The sequence below is a fragment of the Populus nigra genome, chromosome 7, assembly GCF_951802175.1.
Source record: "Populus nigra chromosome 7, ddPopNigr1.1, whole genome shotgun sequence".
NCBI classification, from domain to species: domain Eukaryota; kingdom Viridiplantae; phylum Streptophyta; class Magnoliopsida; order Malpighiales; family Salicaceae; genus Populus; species Populus nigra.
Genome location: NC_084858.1, coordinates 18,287,806 through 18,304,429, shown reverse-complemented (window position 1 = coordinate 18,304,429; position 16,624 = coordinate 18,287,806). Strand labels below are relative to the sequence as shown.

At 34.7% G+C, this 16,624-nt stretch overlaps 2 protein-coding genes across 2 annotated transcripts; one reads left to right on the top strand and one right to left on the bottom strand.

The window, feature by feature from the left end:
- The first annotated feature begins 863 nt into the window (after nt 1–863).
- On the top strand, nt 864–5,747 carry LOC133698925 (protein INCREASED PETAL GROWTH ANISOTROPY 1-like). Its single transcript, XM_062122036.1, has 6 exons — nt 864–2,345; nt 2,940–3,071; nt 3,173–3,354; nt 3,473–3,584; nt 5,261–5,395; nt 5,488–5,747. The coding sequence occupies exons 1-6, from the start codon at nt 1,209–1,211 to the stop codon at nt 5,614–5,616; spliced, it is 1,827 nt and encodes a 608-aa protein (XP_061978020.1). The 5' UTR covers nt 864–1,208; the 3' UTR covers nt 5,617–5,747.
- A 5,911-nt stretch (nt 5,748–11,658) lies between these two features.
- LOC133699479 (protein trichome birefringence-like 38) lies at nt 11,659–15,932 on the bottom strand. Its single transcript, XM_062122720.1, has 5 exons — nt 15,383–15,932; nt 15,100–15,262; nt 12,704–12,879; nt 12,411–12,569; nt 11,659–12,288 (listed from the first exon to the last, which is right to left on the bottom strand). Exons 1-5 carry the CDS (start codon nt 15,673–15,675, stop codon nt 12,000–12,002), a joined length of 1,080 nt encoding a protein of 359 aa, XP_061978704.1. The 5' UTR covers nt 15,676–15,932; the 3' UTR covers nt 11,659–11,999.
- Nucleotides 15,933–16,624: the final 692 nt, after the last annotated feature.

The following is a 16,624-nucleotide window of genomic DNA, read 5'->3' as shown; positions in this document are numbered from 1 at the left end:
AATTGTCGCGTTTCAAAATAATAATATTTAAACAAGTCAGTGCTAATTATCTATGTTAACCAGTTGCTTAGTTGAATCCAGTTGTATAAAATGGTCAACCATTCCATATAAAAATTATCATTTAAAAAATATTTGTTCAAATATGTTTTATGAGTTAAAATATATATCTTTATCCAACTTGTAGAGTAAAAAACAGACTTCAATTAAAATATCAAAAACTTATTGTTCATATAGTAGTTCTCCTATGTTTTTTAGTGTTAATAATATAGTCAGGCTAGAAATAATGAATTATTCCAAGCAGTCAAGTGTAGTTCTGCCATAACTAAATGAAAATAGCCTAATAGATGTATTTATAAACTAATGTGACAGGTTTAGGCCGAAGAGGAGGTCTGGTTGTGCCATATCAAAATAATGGCTAAAAAAATTATAATTTTTAATCAGACCATTAAATTGCACTCAAATTTTTACATGAATTTCAAGAGGTTGTTTTCTTAAGATTAGCGATAAAATTGCTACTCCGAACATCAAATCTTTAGATTTCAAAAATATCACCTTAAAGCCATGAATTTAAAAGTTTTATGATTTTTTTTATAGACCGATCAATTGATTTAATTAATCATTATAAACGAAACACTGAATAATTTTAAATTTAATAGATATCGCGGTCATATGAATAGTAACATCAATTAAAATTATATCTCCTAACTAAAGTATTTAATTGATATCAAGATTCAACCTCTATACATATATTATTTCAGCAAAAAAATTGACTACTATATTGATTCATTTTTTCTTTTTAATTTTGTTTTTTAATTATCCAATTTTTATCTTATATTTCAAAACATGGATCCGAGAAAAGAAGACCGTTCCTCGACACTTGTTCCCTAACTTTCTCTCTGTCTCTTTTAGCTCACTTCCCTCCCTCTCTTAAACGAACCTCGCCAAGATATCTCTCTCTCACACACAAACTCCAAGACTGTCTGTCTGTCTGTCTGTCTCTCTCTCTCTCTCTCATTTCAGACACCACGGAGAGACAACGACGTCTTCGTTTCTACCCACATCATAAAAACCAGGGGACCATAAAATCGAAACCAAATAAAAAGGAAGCAAAAAGAGAAGAACAAGAAAACTAACCCTAAATCTAACCCCACAAATCGATAGAGACATTGGAGAGATCACATTGATATCTCTCTTAAAAGTTTGGAATTATGGTAGCTGGTAAGGTAAGGCTGGCAATGGGTTTGCAAAGATCACCTGCAAACAAAACTGAAACTCATAATAATACACCACCACCAAAACCACCGATTCCTTCTCCTAGCTCCGGCAAAGTATCCTCTCAAAAGGCGGTTTTTTCACGCTCTTTCGGTGTTTACTTCCCTCGCTCCTCCGCTCAAGTCCAACCTCGTCCGCCTGACGTAACCGAGCTTTTAAAACTCGTTGAAGAGCTTCGTGAACGTGAGTCTCTCTTAAAGACTGAACTTCTTGAATTTAAACTGTTAAAAGAGAGTGTGGCTATTGTTCCAGTTTTGGAAACTGTGATTTCTAATAGAAATATGGAGATTGAGAAGGCAGTGAAGGAGGTAGAATCACTAGAGCGTGAAAACGAGAGATTAAAAGCCGAATTGAGTGAAGTGAGATTGAGATTCGGAGAGGAGAGAAAAGAGGGTGCAAAGAAAGTTAAGGAATTAGAAGCGGAAGTTGTAGAGCTGAAGAAAGCGGTGTCAGATCGTGAGAATGAAATAGAGCTCTCTTCTTCACAGAGGTTTCAAGGGTTAATGGAGGCCACAACCAAGTCTACTTTGATTAGAAGCTTGAAGAAAGGAGTCAAATGTACCGACATTATGAATTCATCGAGCCAGAATCAAAATGTAGATCATCATTCTAAGAGATTGGAAGAGAATGTCGATACCGAGAAGCCGAGGCATTCGAGGTGTAACTCGGAGGAACTCACTGAGTCAACTCTGTCATCTCGAGTTCCTAGGGTCCCTAAACCACCACCAAAACGATCATTGTCATCGCTGGCGACATCATCATCGTCAGTTTCATCCAGCGGCTCTGATCACTCAGTTTCATGTCCACCTGATCCTCATCCGCCGCCACCTCCTCCTCCACCTCCGATGGCTAAGAAGGTTGCTCCACCTCCGCCGCCACCGCCTCCAAAGGGGAAGAGAGCAGGGACGGAGAAAGTGAGGAGAGTTCCGGAGGTGGCGGAGTTTTATCACTCGTTAATGCGGAGGGACTCGCGGCGGGATTCCGGCGGTGGAGTAGCGGAGGCCTTACCGGTAACGGCTAATGCTCGTGATATGATTGGGGAGATAGAGAATAGGTCGACTCATTTGTTAGCGGTAAGTACCGGTTTCTCCCTATTTTTAATCTTTTGAGATATTTACTAGATTTGCCGCTCTGGTTTTTGGTGTCTTTATGAGTACGTGTAGTTGACTGTCTGAATCTTTTTGTAAAGGAAAAAAAAGTTGTAATTTTTAATCTTTTGAGATATTTACTAGATTTGCCGCTCTAGTTTTTGGTGTCTTTATGAGTATGTGTAGTTGACTGTCTGAATCTTTTTGTAAAGGAAAAAAAAGTTGTAATTTTTTTTATGAATTTGATGGCAAATTGGGCAATTTAAATCTGATCTAAAAAGTGTAGACATGAACTCTGTTTGCAACTATATGAAATATGGTATTTTTTTAAAAGTGGATTTTTTAAAAAAAATATATTAAAATAATATTTTTTTATTTTTATTATTAACTCATAGAAAATAAAAATAAAAACAAATTAATTTAAAGTTAAGAAATCTTTAAATTTAGAATTACAGTTAAATTGCAATGTTTGTGTGTTATTTGGTCACATGATTATGGGTTATGTTTTTCCTTGTTCCTGCGATTAGAAGGATTTATCAGTTAGCCAAATATAAGGCCTCTCTGTGTATGGTTTGACAGATAAAAACAGATGTGGAAATACAAGGAGACTTTATCAAGTTCTTGATAAAAGAGGTTGAGATTGCTGCATTTACAGACATCGAAGACGTGGTCCCTTTTGTTAAATGGCTCGACGATGAGCTATCTTTTCTGGTAAACTTTTAATTTTCCAAGAAACCCCTTTGATTTAGTTCAGATTAAATTAAAGACCTGGGAGAGATCATAAGGAATTTGTTTCCTTGCTTGGTATTTAGGTTGATGAAAGAGCAGTGCTTAAACACTTTGATTGGCCGGAGCAGAAGGCAGATGCATTACGCGAGGCTGCCTTTGGCTACTGTGATCTCAAGAAGCTAGAAGCGGAAGCCTCGTTGTTTCGAGACAATCCCCGGCAGCCATGCGGTCCTGCTCTCAAGAAAATGCAGGCGTTGCTTGAAAAGTACGTCCTTAATATATTCATCTCTTTTTCACCCATCTGAATCTGCATTTATTTGTTTTTGATATTGCAAAGAATGGAGCTTTCTTATCGAATTCCATACGTTGTGTTATCGGTCCAGATTGGAGCATGGTGTTTACAATCTATCAAGAATGAGAGAATCAGCAACCATGAGATACAAAGGATTTCAAATTCCAACGGATTGGATGCTTGAAACAGGAATAGTTAGTCAGGTAATTTTACTTTTTCTTACGGCTTTGGACAATAATTGGTGTTTAATGGAAAAATAACAGTAACACGCAGACCCCACAAATCCCACTTTTTGATGGATTTCACATAGTTCTATTTAATTAGTCACCGGCGAGAGAACATAACTTTATTGTTAACTATCTTGGAGAGTTTTTTTTTTTTTTTGGGAATTATTAATAAAAAATATTAATAAAATAATAGTATAAAAAATAGGGTAGAGAACTAAATGATATTTGTCATTCAAGTGTCTACATGTACGATTCAATAAAAAGGGAGGAGAGGAGAGAGAAAGAAAGAAAAAAGATCACATCGACATGTTATAATTACTCTGATGACAATATTACTGGTATCATTGTAAAGATCCTAACAAGATGAATTTAACACCACATGCGCGGCCCAAAGGAAAGTGAGCTCTAACACCTTTAAACGGCTCGTATGGTCCACTCTATTCACCGTTTGTGATTTGTTTTGTATTGTTTGATTCATTTTGTCGAGATTTTTTTATGATACTGGTGATGTCGTCATTGAAACTTCACTGTGCTTGTGATGTCTTTTTATTTTTTTAACTTTTTTCTCTCTCCTATCTCTTCACATATGACAAGGATGAGAGAAAAAAATAAATAAATAAAGATCATGGAAGCATATCGAAGCTTTGAAGACGACATTACTAGTACCGTTTAAAAAATCTTAATAAAACGAATCCAACGACACCAAAAAAAGTCACAAACATGAACAGAGTGGGTTACATGAGGTGTCCAAAGATATCGGGACTAACTTGTTTTTGGGTCACTCGTGTGGCCCACTCTAATCATTGCGGGTGACTTTTTCTGGTATTGTTGAATTTGTTTCATCGAGATCTTTTTAATGGTCTCGGTGGTGTCGTCGTAAAATTTCAATGTCTCTGAGATTTTTTTAAAAATTTTTTTTTTTAATTAATCTTGTATCCAAAAATTTTGTAATTTAAGAGTGTCGCAAATAAATATCATCTGTAACTCTTTAAACTATGCTATTTTTCAAAATTTTCTTTACTGTTATTTTATCATTTTTTTTTTACTATGCTATAATCTAAAAAAAATACTCCTATTTTACTAGGCATTATTAAAAAATGACTAGGGGTAACAAGATGACTCCAATTTTACTAGGCATTATTAAAAAAATGACTAGGGTTAACAAGATGACAAAAGAAAAGTTTAGATTTTTGCCTTATTTTCTCTGCCCACGTCTGCCTGCCTGCTAGCGTGCATGTGAAGTTCCAGATTTCTGAAATTTATTTTCTTGTTTGCTTTAGAATTTGGATTCATTGATATAGATTCTCTAAGTTGCCCCATAAAAACTTGCACATTTTTTTCCTTTTTGTAATATAGCTTGAAGGATTTTAAAGTTGTAAAAACCCAACAGAAATTTAAAGAATTTGTTTTGTCCCTTTCTGATAGGACTAAACTTCTGAACTTACTTGTATGATGAAGCTAGCACAATATTTACTTCATAGATCTTGTACTTAATCTTCAGTAGATACAATGCAGATTGTTGACTGTCTCGTTAAATAGCAGTTGATTCAGTTGTTAAGTAGGCATTCAAGTCGTTAATTTCTTTTGGGTTTTTGCTTTGAAGCTTCATTAATATTTCTGATTTATTTATTTTCTGAACTCCATTGTTGCAGATTCAGTTGGCATCTGTGAAATTAGCGATGAAGTTCTTGAAGAGAGTATCTTCAGAACTTGAGACTGTTGGCGGGGGGGCCGAAGAAGAGGAGCTGATATTCCAAGGCGTTCGATATGCATTCCGGGTACATCAGGTGAAGATCCATTTGCTTGCATTTACCTTTAACGATTAGAATAATTATACTTTGTTGCAGTGAGGCTCTAATGCTTTCATTTTTTGTGGCAGTTTGCTGGAGGTTTCGATGTGGAAACAATGAGGGCATTCCGAGAATTGAGAGATAAAGCCAGATCATGTCATGTACAATGTCAAAACCAGCAGCAACAGAAACTTGTATGCGGGTCTACACCTTGCTAATCTGTAGCAAACTCAGCTTCAGAATTGCTGCCTTTTGTTGTAAAGATAAAACACCATGTTTGTCATCTATACTATGACCGTGGCGATCTTGGAATCAATATTTTATAATGATTCTTTCGTTCATTCTTTTATTTTATCAGTGTCCTTAAGTAGTGTACTTGAACTTGACCATGCAACTTTTACTGGGTATCCTGTTGTATATCTAAAATATGAAAGAAAATCTCAAATGCCACCCTTATTAATGTTGTTAAAATTGCCTGTTAAAATTTACCAGTTGACTTGTAAAATTATATGATTTTATGATAATAAAAATTATACAAGTCAATATATATTTATTATGTAAAATCATGTAAAAATATATAAAAAAAATCATACCAAAATCATTTAAAATCAGGTAAAATCATGATTTTATTATTGATATTATAATTTTACAATAATTTTAGATTTTCAATTCTTATTTTCTTCATTGCATGTACTTGTGTTTACTCAGTAACACATGAGCTTTCATCAACACTTGTATCAATGGATATTTTTTTTTCAATCAATAATGCAAGGACAAAGAAAATATAGTCTTGTTTAAATAAAAAATTATTTATCATGGGATAAAACTTTGAAAACTCTTATTCTATAAAGATACTTTTACGGACAAGAATGATAGATCATAATCTAAAATCTGACTTATCATGTGTTTATACCTAAATAATATCGTCTTTTAAACAAATTTATAACATTATGATCTAACAAGGAACTAGACTTCAAGATTAAAAGAAAAAGAACATATTTTGAATTGTTTGATTCATTCATTTTAGTTCATATAAAGTCTATTGTTGCACGTATGAAGCATCACGACAATTATTCTTCTAAATTGGGATCTTTGTGATCTTTGTGGTGATATGGGTGAAAAAAAAAGGAATTATTATTTTTTATCAGTAAAAAAAAGATGTAGTCACCACCTAATATTTTAATTATTAGAAATTCTAATTTGTCTTGGAGTTTTGATAAGAAGATTTTTGTCTAATATAAACTATCATATTTTTATGTTTTCTAACTATTATTCTGTTTAAAATTTAAAAAAAGTTATTTTGGTAAGAAAATCGTTATCTAAGTTAAAATTTAACTATTCTAAAGTTAAAACATGAAAATAGAAGAATTTTTTTTTTCATTCGATATCAAAAATATATTATATATATAAATTTATATATTAAAAGATACAAAATATGTTTTTACATATACGTTCATAATCTTGAACGGGCTAGGCAACACCCAGCGCCCAGACTGATTACTGACCCATGCCAGTAACTGGCCCCCTTGTTTTTTATTTTTTTATCTGCAGGTATGCGTGAACAGTTCACGCACGGTAATTAAATTGCAGGAAAGGAGGGAACGAAGACTTACCTGGTTTACAGAGGTTTTGGACGAGAATCCACCGGTGCTTATTGATGGGAGACGCTTCCTTTCGTCTTTCTTTCCTTTCGTTCTATCTGTCTCTGTTTCACCCGTTAATTCTCTCTTCGTCTCTCGGGTTTTTTTGGTTCTCTCTCTTGTTCTCTCCTCTGTTCTGTGTTCTCTCTCCCTTTTTTTTTTCCCGTCCCCTGTGTTGCTCTTCGGCTCTCCTTTTATAGGAAGTGGACTCCTACTTATGCCCAGCAGTCGTTCCTTATCTTGGGGACTTGGTCTTTTGGTTGGACAAAAACACTGACAGTCCTGCCATTATTGGACTGTCGGTGGTGGGTTTCCTTGGCGTTTAAAGGCACGTCGGGGCGTGAGGGAGATTGGACTGAAGATTGGATTCGTGGTAGACTAAACGGTCTATTATCCGGGGTTGAGCTGATACCGTCAGCATTTCTTTTTTTGCAGGTGGTTTCCTCTGTTTCCAGAGGAAGAAGATGAAGAAACAGGGAACGCAAAAAGGTGCCGTCTTGAGCTGAGGCGGCAATTTTCAATTTGGTCATTGAGGTTTTGACATTTTTTAATCAGGCCTCCTGGGTAAATTGTAATTAGACCCCAACATTTCAGCATCCTTTACAAAATAGTCATTGGTTTCTAATTTAATCAATTCAGTCCTTAATTGGATCTTTAACTTTAGATTTTTTTCAAAATTACCCCTAGAAAAATCAATTAGCCTCCCTATAGTACCCCCGTTTTTAATTTCACTATGGTCCTTGGACTTTAATTTCTTACAATTTGAACCAAAATCAACTCTAAATCTTAATATTTCTTCAATTAAGCATCTGATTTTATTTATTAAACTAATTCAAAGTTTAATTAAGTCCCCAAACTTATTAATTCTTTGAACTTCTACCAAAATTGAATCCTAAAATTATAAATCCACCCTAATTAGCCCTCAAAACTTCCAGTCTGTGTTATCTTGATCTAAATTTCAAATTATTCTTCATACATTTTTATTTTTCTCATTTTTTGGTGAATTTGTGTTCTTAAATATTGAGTTATGACAGTGATAATAAAACAAAAAGGTATCAAGTTGAAATATAGGTCCACCGTAACATCAAACCTACAATACTCACCTTCAGAAGAGAATGATGGAAAACAAGGAAAGGGTCCGGTTAGAAGATCAAAGAGAGATAAAAAGAATGAAATGCAATATTACTAGACTCATTAGCCTACTTGAGTAAGCTTTAAGGTTCATGTCACAAGAGGGACCCTTAGCTCTATCCATAATTGTTGCACAGTTCACAGCTCCTCAAAATATGGGTGCACCAAAACCTCAATTTGTCACCCATTTTCTAGTACCTCCTATGAGGGTGTCACCCATGGTAGACCTAACTGTTGAGGAAGCCTATAGAGAAAAGGTAGTGAAGAAGGATAATTATGATAAGCTTGCTACTCTAGAGGAAAGGATGAGAGCAATTGAAGGAGCTGAGTTGTACAACCCTGTAAAAGTTGTTAAGATGTGTTTGTTTCCTAATGTGAAGGTGCCAAAAGAATTTAGAGTACCGAAATTCATAAAATACACCGGTAGCCAATGCTCAATAACTCACCAGAAGGTATTTTGTAATAAAATGGTGGAAGTAGTAAAAGATGAAAAGTTGTTGATCCATTTCTTTCAAGACAGTTTGAGTGATGCTGCCTAGCCTAGTACATGAGGATAGATAATACCAATATTAGAAGGTGAAAAGAGTTAGCTTTTATAAAATTATACAAGTTTAATATGGACATCGCCCCAGATAGATCTAATTATTGGTCATAGAGAAGGAAGACAATAAATTTATTCGTGAATATGCTTAAAGATGGAGTGAGAAGGCCGCACAAGTAAGCCCACCATTGTTAGAAAAATAAATGATTAATATATTCTCTAACACCTTTAAAACTCTTTATTTCAAGCACCTTGTGGGAACCATGGCCCAACACTTTATTGACATAGTGATTGTAGTTGAGAGTATTGAGCATGACATCAAAGTAGAAAAAATCAAAAGACTAACCATGAGCTCTAGAGTCATGAAAAAAGATGAAATGGAAAGTGGATTTCAAATTAAAAATCTTAATCATGCCCGATCGGATCTCATTGCGTCACTAGCTATCCCAGTATCATTATCAAAGATTGACATACCTTAACCACTCAAAGATGTTTACCAACACCTTCTAAACACAAGACATAGTGCTCTAACTCCATCAAATCCCATACAACCACCATTTTCTAAGTGGTATAATTCAAATGAGAAATGTGAATATCATGATAGAATTCTAGGTCACTCGGTTGAAAACTGCAAGAATTTTAAGTATCAAGTTCAAAAGCTGGTGAGCAATAAACAAGTTAAATTTATGAAGGATAATGATATCTACCATATTGTCACCAGATCATTTGCAATATAATGAGTGGTCGATAAATACTGACAAGACACAAATGTTGATAAAAAACATTATATGAAGATAAGACATATACTGCAACATTGTTTTGCATTTTGAATGTTATGAATAATATCTTTGAGACTTTATTTTCTATATTTTATTTTTCTTGTTTTGAGAACTTCATTATACTTTTAATAAAGTATCTTTTGTCTTGTTGTTGCTTTGAAATACTAAGATGTTCTTTTAAGAGTATATTAATATTTTATTTGCATCTGGATAAGTAAAGTGAAAAAATTTCTAAAATTTAATCAAACTCTAAAGTGAATCATGTAAATGGTAGGGATGATATATACGTACCTTCTTTAAAACCGAAAAAAAAAAAAGTCAATTTCCATAATAGGCAAAGCTTCACACTTATCCTTATCAAAATTCACTTCACTTCAATGTGAACCATATAAAGAGAAATCTTGCTTAAAATTGTTTCCAAAATAAAATTGATGATTTAATGACAAGAATGGTTCACATTTGGGTTGTAGTTTCACCCGTCTCACCGCATCTTCTCTAAGATTAACTAATAGGTTCCCCTGAAATGAAGCTGATATTTATTAGCTTAGACAAGCTTGGAGTTCAAATAAAAAAATGCAATCTTTGATAATCCCTTTATACTTATTAAATTATCCATTATTATCCATATTTGAGCCATGAATTTTTTTTTTTAATGATAATCTTTGACTAGAATCACCCCTATATTGGAGGCAATTTTAAAAATTCTTCAAGAGGGATTAAAATATCACAAAAGTGGTTGCAGATCAGAACATTCCGAACAACAATGCATAAAAAGTTTATCAAATTCACATCAAGGAATTTTCTGTTAAGTCTGAACAAATTATATCGGATGACATGCTTATCAATCCAAATTATCAGCATTTGAGATGAAGAAAGACCTTTTTACCTTCAAATGAATCAGTCTTTTCATCACAAGTTCAGTATTTACCGGTCAGTAAGAGACCTGCTTTATATCTCCTTCTGGTGCTAGCTATCTGATGTCAGCAACATCTTTATATTTCATGATCACCTTTCTATATTAATGACTCGTAATACATAATTTAAGAGTGACGATGGATTAAAACTTGTAGAATATACCTGAAATTTAAGCATTCGATCATTGTGATGTTGTCTAGTAAACACAGAAACTTTTACATTGTTTGTGATTTCAATTCGTAGATGATATCTTTACTCTTATGGCCTTCAAGCAATCTGCAGTTGTTATTCCGTCAAACTTTGTGGTTCGCAACATAAAATTCTAACTACCAACCTATGAAAAATACCAATCACTGCTTTCTTAAACACATGTTTTTATGGAACATTGGAGCGGAAAAATTGTGGAGTTGTCGATGGTGGACTGGTATGCTCAAGTGCTGTGTATATTGAAGAAATGGGAGACAAGAGTGGTGACTGTTACATAGTGAATGCTGCACTATATGTTGGCTACTAGCTTTTATTACCTCTGAAGTGCTTTCTAAGGCTAGTTTTCACTTCTTATTATCCATTAGTGGTAAATTACCTCTGTGCACTCACATACACTGAAAATTTTACATGGTTGGGCTTCTGTCTTGGATCTAATTTATCCGAGGTTTCAAGTATAACAAATGGCCATGCCATAAATTTTTTCCTTGATTCTGCATTTTCTTATATGCCACCATTCGGTGCTACTTTTTGTTTCGCTGTTCTTGATTTGATACATCTTGAGTATTAATGGGCTTGGTTTGTGAAAAAATACTCACCAAAGAGTCTTTTAGCTCAGTGGCTATTTTTACGAAGTGCTAGGGACGGGGTTTAACTGGGCGTGCCTCGTTTTTTTATGTAAAGTTGTTCTATATGCCATTTATCATTTATGTTACTGTGTAAACACTGTATGGGCAAGTCTGTTCCATGAATATGATGTGTCCTGCATGTGCGATGGCATGGAAATAGAGTTTACACTGTACGTGTCTGAAAACCAATCTTGCTCTCCTCAGGTCAATGCTGTAAATGATGCAGGGCCCTTGAGAGGGATGCTTCTCCACATTTCTGTGGCAAACAGCCGTGCAATGCTTTTGGCAGATTTCTTTTGTCTCTACTTCCCTTAACCTCGTGTTATTTAGATCATTTCTCAGAGCCATAGAGCTCGTACTTTTTAGGTTAGGAACATCTTACTTTGTTAGTCGTTGCAAATGAAAGAAGAATGTGAAAGCCTTTGAACATTCAATATGGGCTACTCATAAAATCACTATCTGTAAAGTCTAATTAAACAACAGCAAACAAGTCTGACAATACATGGACAAACTTAAGCATAATTCCCAATGGATTTCTACTTCCTTCACACAATCATCAGATGCCATTTGCATCTGTCACCTATCTTTGTATCATCTTAGGGTAATTATTGTGATTAAGAAAATCAATCACTTTACATTTGATTTTTGCCTCCTCGGGAGTAAATGAGAATTTCTTGCCCCCCCCCCCCCCCCCATAAATATACAATTCTATACGAAAGGAAAGAAAAAGAGAAAACTAAAGTGAGATTTTGATGTTGACCTTCACATGATGGAGGCCGCATATAAGAGTTGGTTCCAAGTATCAGGCAATCCAGGCAGGCACCAATGACTGCAATCTGTGCCAGATCCATCACTATAAGTTGAGGGATGAGCATCTTTTCTTAATTGTGATAGTGTTGTTATGTCAAGTAGATAAACTGGTTTCGTAATTGAGCTCAACACTTTGCTTACAACACCAACCGCCGGAGGTGCACCTGCCGGATATGTAGACCCCGATAGGGGCACTGCTTCTCCAGAACAACTCTTTTGTGGCTGATTCCAGTCCTTGCCCCTAGTTTTATAAAAAAAGTTGGAATAAAATGAGTTGTGTTTCTTGAATTACATGCTGCATAGCATTTGATGCTCAAACAACTTTTTATATATCATTTAATGCATGTTTTGTCCCCCACTTACTGATAATGTGTGGGCGAAATCCCCTGAAAGAAGACTTTAGTTTTAGAAGGATCAACATTTTGGTCAACCCATCTGGCCCATGTGGTTAATCCTTTATTGAACGCTTCTAAGCGGTCCATGTTTTTGTACAATGCTGGTCCATCCCGGATGTAGTCCCATCTGCATTTGCACAGCCAATAATGGCAGCTATATATTAAACTAGAGTTCCATATAAAAGTGGAGACAGCCATGTACATGCATATAAAAACAAGAAATTACTACACTACATAGCGAGAATGAAGGGAGGAAAATACCCTTGGGACTTTCCAGTGTGAAGCCACCAGTGCCAGGAATTGAAGACGAGCATGTCCATCCCTTTCCATGCATTGCCAGCCTCTATGGAGTTTAGGTTTAACACATCGCCAACATTTTCTCGAACAATATCTACCAAGTATGGTGTTCGATACATGTACAGCGTTAAACCGTAGTCCTGCAACAGTACTATTTTGTTAGCCACTTGAAATAGATACTGTAAACACTTCGTGTTTAAATGTCTTTTCATCTATGGATGTAGGAAAACAACTTTCTTGAATCCATGGTTCTTTCTTGTTACTGGCACTTTAGAGATGGAGTATATGACGAAGAGTCAAGATAATATTGCATGACTTTTTTTCTTACTTTTATTTTGTTGTTGGATTATACTACAGGAGATGCCCTCTTCCTTCAAGATCAATTACAGAGAAACTAACCCCTTTCTACTTCTTCATAATTAATGTGATGATCTATATATGTAACTCAACAATGGCCATAAAATGCTATGATCCACATCGCTATGATTTTAAAAAACTTTTACATATCAATTAGCACAAAAAAGAAGAAAAAAATGGTTCCAGTGATGCTTTTCAGTAGCGTAAGATAGAATCTCCTCAAATTCTCGTACCCACTCATTTTGAGGAGACAGAATAATAAATGTAATAATAAAGCAGATTAATAAATGCAAGATTCTTATTCTCAAGAGCATATAATATATATCTGTCTGGGCAGTCAATCACTCACAAGCGTCACAGTAGCCATCCATGCATGGTTCTTCTGATGAAGAACTGGCCGCTAGACAAGCATTCACGTGAACCTTAAAAGGTCTTACAAAATCTAGTTTTCATAAATATTAGATTAGCAGTTAATTAGCACTAATCGGTGGTAATTGAACTCACGGAAACACCACACAGTACTGTTATAGAGCTGCCCACCTTATCCATCTCGTAGCAAGTAAAATCAATGGCTTGGGAGGTTAACCTAATCGTTCTGAAATTTTTTTTAAAAAATTATTTTAGATATTAATCAGATCAACTTTTTGTGACTTTGAAAAATTAATTTTCAATTCAATTAATTTGATCAAATTTAAGCTAATTCCAATAATTTAATTTTTTTTTAAATAAACTCTTTTATTTTTAAAAATTTTATTCAAAAGATATCATTTTAGCTTCTTTTTTCTTAAATCACTAAAATGAAGAAGTTTTAGAACTAACCCGGGTTAGCTCCATAATCTATGAGTTGTCTAGCAATCCACAGACCCGGTCCTTAACCGAGTTAAACTATGAAAGAGAGCCTATCAATTATGATTGGGATGGCTACTAAATTTGTGTAAGCTAATAGCTATATCCAATAATAATGTGATTAAATAATAATATACATAAACATTATGAAATAAGTCAAATAATTATTCACGGCCAGGCTCCAGCCGTCTATCTATATAACAATAGAACCACAGGTTGGCAGCTTCTTCAAAACAGCTGTCAAGGGAAAGTGATGGGGCCACTCAATTTCCTCTAATTTGGTCCAAGATGGCAACTAATGATGTCCTAATTAATTTCTTTATCATATTTTTTTTTTATTTTTTTATGGGCCATGAACTTTTTCCCTCTCTCTCCACGTTAATAAAAAAAAAAAAGAGTCACGGAATTTAGAAAGCTACAGACGTGTCTGTATTGTCTCTTCTGATGGTCAAGCAGAATACTGAGTTCTGAAAATGTAGCTCTCAAAAATTTGTATCAGAGGAAAGGGGTTTTTTATTTTTTATTTTTAAGGACTAGAAGGGAAATCCTTGCGATCATTCTTGGGACCCTCACTCACTGTTTAACGAAACACTATCTGAGAATTTAGATCCTTTACTATTTTAAAGATATGCTACCACAGAAGACTAGAAAAGAGGAAATTTCTGTGACCCTCTACATTTAATTACCAGAGAGAATTATGGGCATATTTGTGTAATTCGTGCCTTGATGTCTCCATGCAGCAGATACAAACAATCTATGTGCCTTTCATGCTCACTAACTAATTGGCAACACGAGACCCCATTTTGAATGGTGAAGTAACGAAGTCTAATTTGCCTTAATTAAACTAAATAAATCTGTAGTTTTCTCTGGGCAGCATAAACAGCAGCCACACATAAAAAAAAGCTCAGTACTCATTATAGTTAATAGTACTGCTGTATATAGTTCAAGGAAAAAGGCCAAACTACAGTTTGGAAGCAGACCTTTTCTCAAAAGCAGAACAATGGAATAATCAATAACATATAAAAATAAGATGGAAAATGACAAACATGCAATAGTGATAAGGAGATGTGCAGACAAAATCAATCGGTTGAGGTTGATTTTGATTTTTGAAATGGAAGTAAAGGGGAAGAACTGGTAAAGTAGGAAAGTAAACTCACAACGAAGGTCACGGAGTTCCGCTTTGAAAAAGTTGTCTTGGCAGTGGGCACGGCAGCATGAATCATGCATGCTAATGATTCCCACATGTTCAGACTCAGCGAGTCCCCCACGAACATTATCTTCTTCCCTCTCCACCTTGCCAAAAAATCTGCACCGCTAAACCTACACAAGAAACAATAATAATAAAAAAAAAACAGCATAAGCATAGTGCTTGTATATGTTCTTGGTCTTTCCGTTCAATGAAAGGAATGAATGAAGGGAGTAATTCTAGCTAGTACGTACCTTGGTATATTGCAAGAATCGGGTTGCCAGGAGTATTTGAGATACTGAGTATCAGGTCTGCCATACCCTTGGCAATCAAACTCAGCATCAATGAATGGACAGCCAGAGGAATCATAGAGAGGATAAGAAGTGTCAACCACCCATCTCCCTTGAAACAAATCACAACCACTCACTTGCTTTCTCCCCTTCAACCTGCTAACATTGTAGTAGTGCTGTCCAGCTATGGCTTCTTGCAAAAGCAAAAGCATACATTGACAAAAAATGGAAAACAAAACTCGGCACTTGAAACCCATCTTGTATTTTGAGTTCCTGGCAATGTTTCAAGATATATCAATTTGCTTGTGAAGTGAGCTTATATACAAGCGATCGAGAAGCGACTCCCTGAGGGAGGGAGGTAGTGAGGAAGTGGGGCGCCGCTAGCTAGGGTGGGTTCACATGTTAGTGAAGGAGGGTACTGGCACTGACTTTCTTTTTATATATATATATATAGATAGAGGACATGAGTTGGGAAATCTTGGAAGGATACATAATACATTGATATATAGCGTATAGCTAGCGCAATGCGTAAGTAATGGGGTTTAAATTCTTTTTTCTTGAAAGGTTCTCTTAACATTCTATTGGCCTTGCATGTCACGGGCATGTTAATCATGTACTGACATGAAATTGCACATGCACGTTAAATTATTGGTGATTAAACAGCTAAATTTCAAATATCTGTGTTGACAATTTCAACATCCGTTCATCTCCGCTGAAAATAATATTTTTTTAAAACAATATTTTTAATATTGATACAATTCAAAAACATTAAAAATATTAATTTAAACTTAAAAAATTATATTTTTAAAAAATCACAGTCACACTATCTTTTTTATATATATAATCATCAATTTTATTAAAAATATAACTACTTGGCAACAGCCATAAAAAAAAAAATTACGTTGAGAATTTTTAAAAGAAAAATAGATAAAACAGAACAGAACTACATCAGTACTTAGACAAACGTGCTTTTAATTTAATTTGCAATTTAAGTCTATTGTCCGTTAATTTAAAAGATTTGTGGTCAGTCAAATCAATGATCCACGGTACATAATTAGTAAGAAAGGGCAGGGATTAACCATCTAGGTGATGGTCCAGTGATAAGAGTTTGGGACCAAGAGGTTTGTTCCCTATGTAGTCTCAGGTTCAAGCCTTGTGGTTGCTCATATGATGACCACTGGAGGCTTACATGGTAGTTAACTTCAG